Source organism: Hemicordylus capensis, chromosome 1, assembly GCF_027244095.1.
Source record: "Hemicordylus capensis ecotype Gifberg chromosome 1, rHemCap1.1.pri, whole genome shotgun sequence".
Taxonomy (NCBI): Eukaryota; Metazoa; Chordata; class Lepidosauria; order Squamata; family Cordylidae; genus Hemicordylus; species Hemicordylus capensis.
In genome coordinates this window covers 34784503-34797347 of record NC_069657.1, presented here as the reverse complement: position 1 = coordinate 34797347, position 12845 = coordinate 34784503, and the positions used below count along the sequence as shown (strand labels likewise).

At 42.9% G+C, this 12845-nt stretch overlaps 1 protein-coding gene across 5 annotated transcripts in view; it reads right to left on the bottom strand.

The window, feature by feature from the left end:
• Positions 1–463: 463 nt before the first annotated feature.
• The window catches only part of TC2N (tandem C2 domains, nuclear), a 76574-nt gene continuing 64192 nt past the window's right edge, over positions 464–12845 (bottom strand). For all 5 annotated transcript variants that reach the window (XM_053248045.1, XM_053248060.1, XM_053248038.1 and 2 more), the window contains exons 9-12: positions 11066–11257; positions 7868–7982; positions 5513–5712; positions 464–2630 (exon numbers count right to left, since the gene is read on the bottom strand). In XM_053248045.1, the coding sequence (XP_053104020.1) occupies positions 2520–2630; positions 5513–5712; positions 7868–7982; positions 11066–11257 (618 nt within the window). In that variant the 3' untranslated portion in view covers positions 464–2519. The remainder of the gene's footprint in view (positions 2631–5512; positions 5713–7867; positions 7983–11065; positions 11258–12845) is intronic.

The window sequence follows — 12845 nt, the reverse complement described above, 5'->3', positions numbered from 1 at the left end:
ACAGTTCTGCGGTTACTTGACTCTGAGGAGCCCAAAACGCTTGATGCCGGTCAGGCACCCGACATTGAAGGGGAGCCGAGGCATAGGCGGGCGGAGCACCTTATCATATAGAGCCGCCCGGAGGCGTAACGCTCTATTCTGCCTTGTTTGTTTAGAGAAGGAGCAACAGACCTTACAAATCGCTGTATTGTGCTCTTCTCCCATGCACATCAAACAAGCTTAGTGGTAGTCCGTAGAAAGTAGTTTGACTCGGCATTTTACACATCTTTTAAAGGTTTTTTTTCACTTCCATTGTCCGACTGCCAGCCAACGAAGGCAGCAATCCTTCACCAAATCAGATAGTCCAGTATGTAAACACAGTCCAATATCAGTTCCAAAGTCAAATTGTAAAAGCAAACAATCTTTCATTCAAACTTGTCCGCTTAGAGAAAAAACGTAATCTAGTCCAAATCCAAAGTCAAAACCAAGAGTTCAAAGTAGTATTTATTTATTTATTTATTTTTGCATTTTTATACCGCCTTTCGTTAAAATATAGCCCCAAGGCGGTTTACAAAAGTTAAAAACATACAATAAAAACACAATAAAAACAACATGCTAAGAGTATAAAAACATATAAAAACAGGCATAAAACAATACAAGAAATAAAAACACCCAGAAGCAGCAGTAAAAACCATTATGTAAAAGCCTGGGTAAAAAGCCAAGTCTTTACAAGCTTTCTAAAAGCCATGATGGAGTCCGAGGAGCGAATGACCACTGGGAGAGCATTCCAGAGTCTGGGGGCAGCAACAGAGAAGGCCCTGTCCCGAGTGCACGACAGCCGGGCCTCTCTCATTGTCGGCACCCGGAGCAGGGCCCCCTCAGATGTCCTCGTCAAGCGGGCAGCAACCCTTGGGAGCAGGCGGTCCCTCAAATAGTATCCGAGGAGCAACAGCAACGAGGTGTGATCACTAAGGCGGTCAAAGAGAAACTGAGGAGGAGATGCCCCAACCGCCAGTCTTAACGGACACAGCACAGCACGTGCAGGCAGGAGGGCGTCAAGAGGGGCTAATCAATCAGCTCACGAGGTCCCTGCGCAGGCGCAGAACCCATTCCTTATGGTTACAACGGATCACAATCCAGATCATCACATTTACACTGTACCAGATGTCCTGACTACACCATGAAAACACACTTTGTTTTATTATAAAGCCAAAAAGCACAGAACTCCCACCTACAGCAACAAAATATCATCTTAAATTTTTTTGTCACCATCCACCTGTAGCACAGTAAGCAAAAATAAGTTTCAAATGAGTAGGTACACTGTCCTTTGAAAAACTATAGATAGCCAGAGCATTTGCAATTGATTTTTAAAAGTACTACAGCAAGGACAAAAAACAGCAGAAAGAGGGAACATCAAATAGAAGCAGATAAAGCATGAAGACTATGAAGCAGAAAAAAGTGAGTGTTTCTCTTCCAAATTATAGGAACTCTGAATAGATATTACCCAAATGAGATGACAGAATTTTAAATAGCCCAGTGTAATGCTATCATGATTTGGTGTGATGGAAACAAGCCACTGAAAGCCACAGGCTCCACTGCTTCCTCTCTTCCTCCCCTCGTGTTCCTGCACAAGAGAGGAGAGTGAAATCTCATGCTTTTACTTTGGAACAAAACCACAGTTCCACATTATGTACAAACTCAGGGAACTGTGTTTGTTCTAACACTGTTTGGTTAAAAGAAACCAGGATCAAACTAACAGTGTTTCTTAAGTGCACAGTGCTGAGTACATACTCTCTCCTCTTGGGTTTCTCTGAAGTTCTTTTCCTGTTTCATCCAAGCAAAAGTTTAGTTTGCTGTTTGTCCACTGATTTGCTCACCATAGTGAGGTGAGTCTTAGGCACAAAGCAAGTGTACATAAAACACAACTTAGGAGTTTGACTTTGAAGATTGTTATACTTTGAGTGTAGCAAGAGTCCTCTTTTGACACGCTTCAGCCCTCCCTCACAAAGTCCAACATTCATGATGACAAGCAAGCATTCTTCAAACTTCTTTCAAAAAGTTTATTTTAGCCAAGATATTTTTAACAGTAAACACTAAATCCTACTCTCATCCTGCCTTATGCCTCTTGTTTAACTCTATAACAATGTCCATGGAATAGTCTGAGCAACAAGATGGTTGTCAAGACAAAGCTTTCAACTGATAAGAGGGAGAAATCTTCCTGAAGGAAAGTCTTCCAAATCATTTTGTAGACCTTTGAGAGAACACTGCCTTAGTTTTTCTTCTAAGAGGAGCATAAATATACAACAGTTTTCTATGTAATCCTTATGAAAGAAAAAACCCAAAGTATTTAGCTGGCTTCCATGGACAATGCTACCATTCCCTACCTTTTATTTTCTTCCCCAGATGCAGCACTATACGCAGTTCATGCAGGCATTTGTTTTCCTTGTGTTTTATTTGGTGGCTCTTCATTTTAAATAAGTGTAGAAGTTTTTTTGCTCAAGTCCACATCAGTACTATCAAAAGCACTGTCCATAGTATTATCATGCTGCAGTGATGTCATGCCACTTAATGACAACTTTCTCTGGATTAACAATAGTGTCTTTCCACTGATCGGCAGCCTCACTGCTGTTGCTGTCACTGCTTAGCCAGACCTGCAGCAGAAGAAAAATGCAGGGAAGCATTACCAAGATCACACTGAAAGCTATCTCCAACATTTTTAACCAAGTTACCCAAATTTACCTAACATTTACCTTGATCACTTGTATAAACAGATGTGTACATCAATGCAGAGTACGATAAGGAACAGAAAGAATGCTAAAAGGATTCTTAGGCAGTCTAAACTTGGTGTTCTTTTAAACTCAATCTTGCTGCTGGTGATTTTTCATGTCTGTTTGATTTTTAAATAGATATATTGTCTGGTTTTATATTTTTATTTTTAATATTTCTAAGTAAGATTTATATGCCAACATCCTGACTCATGAAGTACTGTTTCATCAGTGTTGCGCTCCAGAATAAGGCTGTGCCAGCACATGAGGAGCAAACACAATTTCCTCCTCCTTCCACAGCTACCCACACCACCCAAAAACATGTCCCTTAGGCTAACAAAGGAGCTATAATTTCTTATTGATTCTGCCATCTGGCTTGAAAATCAGACCAACCAGTGTTTTACTAATGTGTGTGTAAAGGACCAAATCCGCCCTTCTTACAAGGAATATTTTTTCTCACTCCAGGAGTCTTACCCTACAATCAGGAAGCAATACTTTAAAATACAATTTTGACCTACATAATTGGAGAAAAAATAGCAAAGTAAGCCCTGAGATTACACAACTTCAATGTTGTGCATTGCAGTTGTCCACAACTGCAATGACCACACCATAAATAGAGAGCCTTTATATAAGAATATGGGGCATATTTTAAAAAGGCATAGAACAGAAGACTCCATCAGAGAGTGCATGTGCGAAGACTTGCTTCTTTGTTTAGAAATCTTAAATTGGCAGAATCTTGTCAGGTCCTTCTGGTCAAGCATTTTAGGCCAAGAATAATAATCTAGGTCTGAGGGCCTTATCAGATCCTTTTGGGATTCTCAGTGCAGACACAGCACCACTGCTACATTCCACACAAATGAGTGGACCATATTGAAGGCTAGAAAACTGCTGCCTTAGCAGAGCAGAGGAGTTCATTTACTAATGGCTGCTTGCCACAGCACTAGGCATTCTTCTTCCACCCTTCCCTCCAGTCCAAGTAGCGACACAAGAGTCAAGGAGTGCAGTGAATATAAGAGAGTGGAGGGAAAGGCAGTGCAAAAACTCAGGTTTGCCAGCATTTATATCCAGAGTAGATTGGGGATGGAATATGGAGCACAGAAAGCCAGTGGGGAAATAAACTTGGATGACATGAATGTTTGAGCTGGAAAGGCTGGGTGCAGGGAAGTTGTTTTGATGAATAGGAGGATTGGGGGTGACAAGTAGAAATATGTAGGAATGGGGCTTAGATAGAGAAGAGCAATGAGATGCCCAGGACCCAGGCAGAGAGGTCAGCAATGGTGCTGGTGAAGGGGTTTTATTTATTGTTAAATTTGTATACCAATTGATCAGTTTATTATGATCATAAATCAACACACAGTTCAAATCCAGATAAAAGATTCCCCAGAAGTGAACACTGATATCAGTGCATGAATATATAAATACATACACATAAGATATACAATTAAGAACTATTACATAAAATATAAAATGCAATAAGATAAAACAAAACAAATTAAGAGCTTGTATTAACCATCTCTGACACACCATGTGCGCGTCTTAATCACAGCTGTACAGAATTTGGCCACCAGATGAGAGACATTGGTATATGTATCAGAAAGAAATAAGCGCGTTTAAATTCATCAGAATTATTTAAATATCTAAAAACAAGAGGAGCAATAAATCTAAGATACAGAACATGATAAAATAAGCAATACAAAAGCACATGGCCTACTGTTTCAACATCGCCATTCCCAAAAGGACATAATCTCTCCAAAAAAGGAATCCTCCTAAATCTACCCTCTAATACTACAGAGGGCAACACATCCACCCGGGCTAGTGTCAGGGCTCTTCTGTAGGTTGGATGTGTCAGATTGTACAGATAGTCAGCTGGCTTTTGCAAGGGCTTAACTGCTCCAAACCACCTGTAGCTTGATGCCTGACCTAAATCTATTTGGTGTCCCATATCGATAACATGCTGCTTAAGGATCACTCTGGCATTATCATAGCCCAGGGAATTTGTATACCGCCTTTCATTAAAACAATCTCAAGGCAGTTTTGGCAAGCACTGGAGTTTTGGCAGGAGAGATATGGGAGAGTAGCACAATGGATGTTTAAACTAACTGGAGACTTTCTGTGGAAATATTATGGGTGTGTACTCAGCATACTTACTAATTGGCAAACTGATTTCCAGGAAATTTAGGACCAACAAAAGGAAGTACTTTTTCACACAACGCATAAGCAACTTTTGGAATCCTCTGCCACAAGATGTGGTGACAGCCAACAACCTGGATGGCTTTAAGACACGTTTGGATAAATTCGTGGAGGAGAAGTCTATCAACGGCTACTAATCTGAGGGCTGTAGGCCACCTCCAGCCTCAGAGGCAGGGTGTCTCTAAATACCAGTTGCAGGGGAGTATCAGCAGGCATGCCCTCAGCTCTTGCCTGTGGACTTCCCAGCGGCATCCAACATGCAGGATGCTGGACTAGATGGGCCTTGGGCCTGATCCAGCAGGGCTATTCTTATTTAGCCCTCCATTCTATTGGAGTCAGATATCCCAAGCTAGGTTCAATTAGTGTAAACAAGCATCTTCCAGGGATGCAGTATTGTTTACTTGCTCAAAAGATGCATATTGAAGCTGAAGTTCAATGAATTTTTAGAAATCACATGCTTTCACTAAAACAGAAGGCATCCTTTTTATTTAAAAAACCATAACCAAAGTTGACCTGACTTTTTAATCTCAAGATTAAGGTTAGAGCTTTCAGTTTGAGGGGTAGAGAGAAGAACTAACCTGTCCCAGAAAGTGTTTCCTTCTCACTGAGCTCCTGCTGTAGAGTTTAATGAGAAAGTTAATCCCATGCTCATTCTGGCTCACTGGAAAAATCATAGTTTCTCCCCATTTCACTTGACCATTCGTGGGCTTTAGTAGCCGTGTCTTCTTCTTATCAACCAACCCTTCAGTGCTAAACATTGCAGCCTTCACAAAAAAATCTAGCAAAGAAAAATGACAAATGGTAAATGCAGGAAAAATTGTATATTTAAAACACTGACACATGTAGTTTAAATGTGCAAGAAAATATGCTAATGTTCATTAAAACTAGCAACATGTCTTTCATTGTGATGGGCAGAAATTATTGTAGGGATGCAGGGTGGTAAAAAAACAATTTATGTACACAAAGATATATTACACCCACTGGGTTCATCACAGTGGAGTCAGACCCCATCCCAGTATCAGGTTGGGAAGGGGTCTAATTTCATTACATAGGTACACAAGGAAGTGCAGCATTTTATTATTGTTTCCCTTTGAAATGAATGGGATTCACTTTTAAGGAAAAAAGTTAAGACAGACACTTAGGAATCTCATCAGAATAGCGGCTAAACCTTTTCCAGAAGCCACAGTTTTCTGGGGAAATATGATTTCTTTCCTGCTCAAGAATTCAGCTTCCCCCTCTATTGAGTGGTTTCATCATTCTACCAGATCTAAGCCCTACAAATTTCACTGTCATAAAATCAAAAATGTCAGTCAGATCTTCCTGTTTGCAGACATTAACTAGGTGACCAGAATTACCACCCTTCAAATATATGTATGCTTATTTGAGAGAGTAAGAGAGAGGCTGCAAAAATAGAACACTTGTTTTCCTTATTATTTACACTTAAGGGCTATTCTCATGATCGATAGAGACCAGTCTAAGGGAGCCCAGCCTGGTTTCCATTGATCATGAGAACCACCAGGCTCATGGGCAAGCCTGGTGGTTCAACGGTGGCTACGCCACCTAAATACCCCTCCCCCTAAATGAGGTTAATGGAGCAAGCACTCCATTAACTAGTAGTGTGCACGGATCGGTTCGGAGGCCATTCTACTGGCCTCCGAACCGGTCCGGACAAGGGGTGGTTTTAGTTCGGGAGGGTTAGGGTGGGGGGGTCCATTAAGGGCGGGGGGGGGCTTTACTCACCCCTCCCGCGCTTTGCTGCTTCGGCGCCATAATTACTTTAAAAAATGCGCCGCAGTATCATTTGCCGCTCCGGGGCTCCTTCTTGACTGCAAAATCGGGCGGCAGGATACTTCCCTGCCGCCCCCAAAGCCCCCTCAAGCCATTTGAGCGCTTTAAATCTCGCCCCGGACCGAGTGCTAAAGCGCTCGGGCGGGCGGCGGGGAGATGTCCGTCCGGCCGCCCGCCCCCTTCCCTGCCTTCTGCGAAGTGCAGGGAGCCTTCTGCGCGCGCGCACGCAGTGCTTCTGCGCACGCGCGCGCAGAAGGCTCCCTGCACTTCGCAGAAGGCAGGGAAGGGGGCGGGCGGCCGGACGGACATCTCCCCGCCGCCCGCCCGAGCGCTTTAGCACTCGGTCCGGGGCGAGATTTAAAGCGCTCAAATGGCTTGAGGGGGCTTTGGGGGCGGCAGGGAAGTATCCTGCCGCCCGATTTTGCAGTCAAGAAGGAGCCCCGGAGCGGCAAATGATACTGCGGCGCATTTTTTAAAGTAATTATGGCGCCGAAGCAGCAAAGCGCGGGAGGGGTGAGTAAAGCCCCCCCCCGCCCTTAATGGACCCCCCCACCCCAGTGCCGAGCCGCAGGTCCGCGGTCCGGTGCACACCCCTACCATTAACCTTGTTTTTGTAATAGTGTGTCAGGCACACTCAGGGTGGGAGGACCCCAGGATTGCACTGTGCACTCACGTGGTGCATTCCTGGGGCACTACATGGCAGCGTTCCCCTTTCCCCAACCCTTGGAGTTTGGCCACCCAGCAGTGAGCTACTGCTCATCTGTGGGGAGAGTGGGTTAAGCCCGCTCTCCCTGCAGAAACCCTTAAGGCTCTAAAAACTGATCGTGTGTGGAGCCCCTTAATGTTCCAAAAGCACAAGCAGATCAATGCTTATTCAGTTACAGTATAGTGTAAATAATATTTTGACATGTTAGTATAATGATACAGTGACTAAGACATTTTTAAAAAGCATTTGCCTTCACGCCAAATAAAAAACTTAATCCAGAAGGACATCTACTGGAACAAACTTTGGCAACAAAAATAACCCTTAAACTAGCATTCCATAGTACAAGTTATGTGGAATGCTGAGAATGGCCAAACTGAATATCTACTCTACCAACCAAACTATACCAGAAAAGGAAATCCAAGAGGACTGCAACACCTACTTGAAGACAGAGGTCTGGATGAACGTGGGAGGTTCTGGGCTTCAAGAATTTGCAGCTGGATCCGGCTGTTTACTGCTTGAAAACAGGTTCCTATTTTCAGTTCTGTGGGGCACACCTAAACAGAGAATGAGAGAGCAAGACATGTTGCTTTTGCATCTGAGCCAGGTTTCACAAATCAGAAACAAAAAGGGTTTATATACTAGTGCTAAGAGAACAGATATGATTTTATCAGTTACTTTCTATTTTGACATGCAAAGAATGCCAGCTTAGTCACAAAAATAACATAGTAAGCAAGGTCACATAGGGCTTCCTTATGAGAAAGCATACATTGGCAAGGCTCCATAATTAAAATCCATCAACCATCTGGTGAATCAAACACATCTCTACACCCATTCCCCAGGCATGTCTATTCAATAAGCCACTACATGCAATACATCCTTATTTTTAGTTGTCAAGCAAGGGGCTTCTGTATCGAGTTCAAATTCAAAAGCACAGCTTTTAAGTTAGGGTTTGTTTGGGTTTTTGCCCTTCGTCAATTGCTGCTGTATCAGTTTCAGATCTAGTGTTGGCCATAAGTTAGTAAACTTCATAGTGTTTTCCTATAATGCTTAGCAACCAGCTGGTGTTGACTACAATTACTCAAGATTGCTCCCTCAAGTTTTGCTTCAGAGCACAACATTTTAAGGAATTTTAAAAAAGGATACAAGACAAGAATTTAGAGAGACTACTGGGAATCTATAATCCATTAGGAATTATTTCCTGTTGAAAAAAAGGATCTCAGAATAATTTATTGCAATCCAACAGCTATATTTCAGGATCGTGGTATTTATTGACATTTTCTGAAATTTGAGCAGAGCATTTATTATATTTTAATGTTTTTAAGGTTTTAGATGCAACTTTTATGGAATTTTATTGTATTTTAACTTTTGTAAACTGCCTTGATATGCATTATGGTTTTGGAATAAGCTTCCTGCTGAAATAAGAGCATCTCCTTCTCTGTTTATTTTCAGGAATAACCTCAAGACCCTTAAAAGCCTTCTCGCAGGCTTTGTTAGAATTTTAATAATTTTAGAAACTTGTTTTAATAATTTTATTATATTGTTTTTATTGTCATGTGTTTTAATGTGTGACTTTAAATATTTAAAATTTTGTATACTGCCTACAGATATGCATATCAGACAGTATAAAAATATGATAAATAAATTATGGAAGACAGTATAAAAAATGAGCAATAAAAAAACAAATGTATATACCACCTTTCATCCAAAAAAACAGAACTCAGGGTGGTATACAGTAAAAAATAGTTTTAAGTTGCTATTTACTATATAACAACCATAACCAGCCACTTAAAACCCATCACAACCGAAAATATATATAACAGACCAGAAAAAACAAAACAAAAAAAATGTATATACCGCTTTTCAACACAAGTTTCCAAAGCAGTTTACATATAGAAATAATAAATAAATGAGATGGATCCCTGTCCCCAAAGGGCTCACAATCTAAAAAGAAACATAAGATAGACACCAGCAACAATCACTGGAGATACTGTGCTGGGGGTGGATAGGGCCAGTTACTCTCCCCCTGTTAAAGATAATCATCACATGAAAAAAAGTGCCTCTTTGCCCAGTTAGCAGGGGTCCAAGACTACACATATTTCAAATTAAAAATGCTAGATCGACAGCCCAGCAGAGTCTTGCCTGCAGAAGACAACAAACTGGAGGCCTACCAAACCACAAGGGGCAGGGAATTGCAAGGTATAGGCGCTTCCACTGAAAAGGCCCCATCACTGATCTTTTTCAACAAAAGTAGTTCTCAAAGAGGCTTACATAGCAAAAGGAATGAGGTAATGGCTCCCTGTTACAAAAGGGCTCACAATCTAAAAAGAAACACAAAGGAACACCAGCAAAGGCTCTGAAAGTAACACTATGGGGGTGAAAAAGGTCAATTTCTCTCCCTCTGATAAATATAAAGGAGCCACCACTTTAAAAGGTGCCTCTTTGCCCACTTAGCAGGGGTGATTAGCAATTAGCAGGGCAATTGGGTATACAGTATTATGTCAAATTCAAAAAGGGAGCCAGCATAGCATAGTGGTTAAGAGACTAGGACTGGGAAGACCCAAGTCTGAATCCCCATTCAACCATGAAACTCAATGGGTGACTCTGGGCCAGTCATGTATCTCTCAGCTTAATCTACCTCACAAGGATGTTGGGAGGATAAAAATAAGCATGTACACTGCTCTGAGCTCTTTGGAGGAAGAGCGAGATATAAATGTAAAAAATAAAACTAGCAGACCTGGTGCAGAGCATCTGCATCCCTAGTTCTCCATCTCTCCACCCCTCTTCATTTCATTCTCTCCCCCCTTCAGCCCAATTCTGTTCTCCCCCACCCGCCAGCGGCCGGCTGGCCTGGCTGCCACTTCTCCTCTCTGCCTGGCGGTTGGCTGGCCTGGCCGCCACTTCTTCTCCTTGCCCAGCAGCCGGCCAGGAGGCTGCCACTTCTCTCTGCCCAGTGGCCACCCACCCTGACCAATGCTTCTCCTCCCTGAAGGCTCAGCCATTCTCCTGGCCAGTAGTTTATTTCCACCCGACCCCGTTGCTAGTCGGCAACTGCTCACGAACTCTTGCAAGAGCTGCCACATATGAGATTAGTGACGGGTATGCCATAGAGAAATATATATAAAGAAGATAATAAAATAGATAGATAGATAGATAGATAGATAGATAGATAGATAGATAGATAGATAGATAGATAGATAGATAGATGGCTTCATACTGCCGGAAACAAACATTTCCCTAGAATTAACCACCCTCTTACATTTTAACTCACCTAGGATTACACACACTACAAGATCAATGAAGGAGGGTCAAAACATGCTCTGTGGTACAGCCTCAGAATGTAACGTCTACTATTACAGCACAGGCATACAGCCAGTGGGTTTAAAGTTTAGGCTATCAAGTGTTTAGCATTACTTCCTCTGGAGGTTATCGGGAAATAGGCAGCAGGCACTACAGCATAATGCGATTCTTTTGTGGTGTTTTTAGGATTCTGGCAGTTGTTTATGTAGTATTTATAAAGGATTCATTCCAGAATTCTAATCAGTACTCAGAAGTAAAGGTAAAGTGTGCCGTTGAGTCAAACCCCAAGTAATATTAGTTCCAGACCACTTCCATGGTTTTCTAATACACTTCAACTTACTGAAGTTTTGGAAGGAGGTGCTATCATCAACCAATAGTCAGTCTCTTGTGAGCTAAGCTCTCTCAGAGGCAGGGCACATTCTCCTATTGTTTTCTTCCTGGGAATTTGAGTTTGTACTTTGAACACTAGTCTTGCAGTCTGTAGGAGTTGCAGTTTGATAGCAAAAACAAAGGTTTCCATGAATTCAGTGTCCTATAAAGAAAAGGTAATAATTACAGAACAGATCAATCAAAAAGTTAAATCTAATCCTAACACACACATCTGCAACACTAACAACATTAAGGCCAATGCCACTTTAAACATAAACAAAGCCTTTCCAGTTAATTCCCTCAGAGGTTATCCTTCAGGCCATTCTTCCACTACAACTGGTTCAAAAGCAGATGGGAGACACCTCGCACAAATGTAAAGGTGGCAGCCTTTTGCAGGAAATAACCTTGCTGCTAGTGTTCACTAGGGATGTGCACAGTACTGCTTTTTGTGGTTCAGTTTGAACCAAATTTGAACTGAACCACGAGTCCTCAAGACAGATCAGTTGAACTGGCTGGTGGTCCATTTGGTTGAACCAGGTTGAACCAGATCTAGGGAATTGGCTTGTAAAGGAGAATCTGGTGAGGATTCACCTTTACAAGCAAAGGGGCATCCTTCCGCTAAAGGGGTTCTAAGGGCAGCAAGAAGGCACCTTACCAGCGCCGGTGGCTCCTCTAAACCCTACTGGTGCTCCTCTGTAGCAGTGTGGAGTGGTGGTAGCCCAGTTCCACTCAGAGGCCAGAACTGGGCTGCCTCTGGCCTGCGTCACGGGGGGGGGGGGGCCCACTGGCAGAGCTGAGAAGATCCACCACTGCTGCAGCCAGTAAGGTGCCCTCTCGCCACCCCCCTGGTTGCCCCTTTAGAGGAAGTATTCCCCTTTGCTTGTACAGGGGAATCCTTATGGTTTCCCTCTTACAAGCAAAGCCTCTTGAATGGGTCCGTATCGGACCAGGCCCAGTCTGGTTCAAACCTGGACTGGCCGCCTCCCCCCCCCCCGTCCAGTTCACATTTAAACTGGACAAACTGGCTCAGATCAGGTCGAACCTGGTTCTGCATACCCCACTTGTTCACAACCTAGTCCTCCTTTAAAGCCTTCTGCCTCCCACTCCCTTTTGCTCTGGAGGTAGAAGCAACATCCTATTTGTAAGAGGCAGTACATTATCACTACCTGAATGGCCCAGACTCGTACCTCTGTTCTTATATGTTGATAAAATGAAACAGGTTCAGAGGAGAGCAACAAAATGGAGAGGGTCTGGAAACCTAGTCCTATAATGAGCAGCTGATGGAGCTGGGTATGTTTAGCCTAGAGCAGAGATGACAAAGGGAGGATAGGATAGTCTTCTTCAAATATGTGAAGGGCTGTCACATAGAAGGGGCAGACTTGCTCTCTGTTACTCCCCAGGGCAAGACTAGAAGTAATGGGTGGAAATTACAAGAAAACAGGCTAGATATTAGGAAGAAGCAGCTCCTAACTGTAAGAGCTGTTCAGCAATTGTTCTGCCTCATTCAGTGCTGGGCTCTCCTTTGCTGGAGATTTTCAGATAAAGGCTCGAGAGCCATTTGTCAGAGATGCTGTAGCAGTTTCCTGCACTGATCAAGGGTCTGCACAAGAAGTCCTCTAAAGTCCCACCCACTTCTAATATGCTATTATTCGATATAGCTGCTCCACAGATCCCTAGCACTAAGAAATGCCAGAAACAATGAGGCAGGCAGTCTCCTACTGCACCAATAGGACAAGTTGTCACTCAGCCTC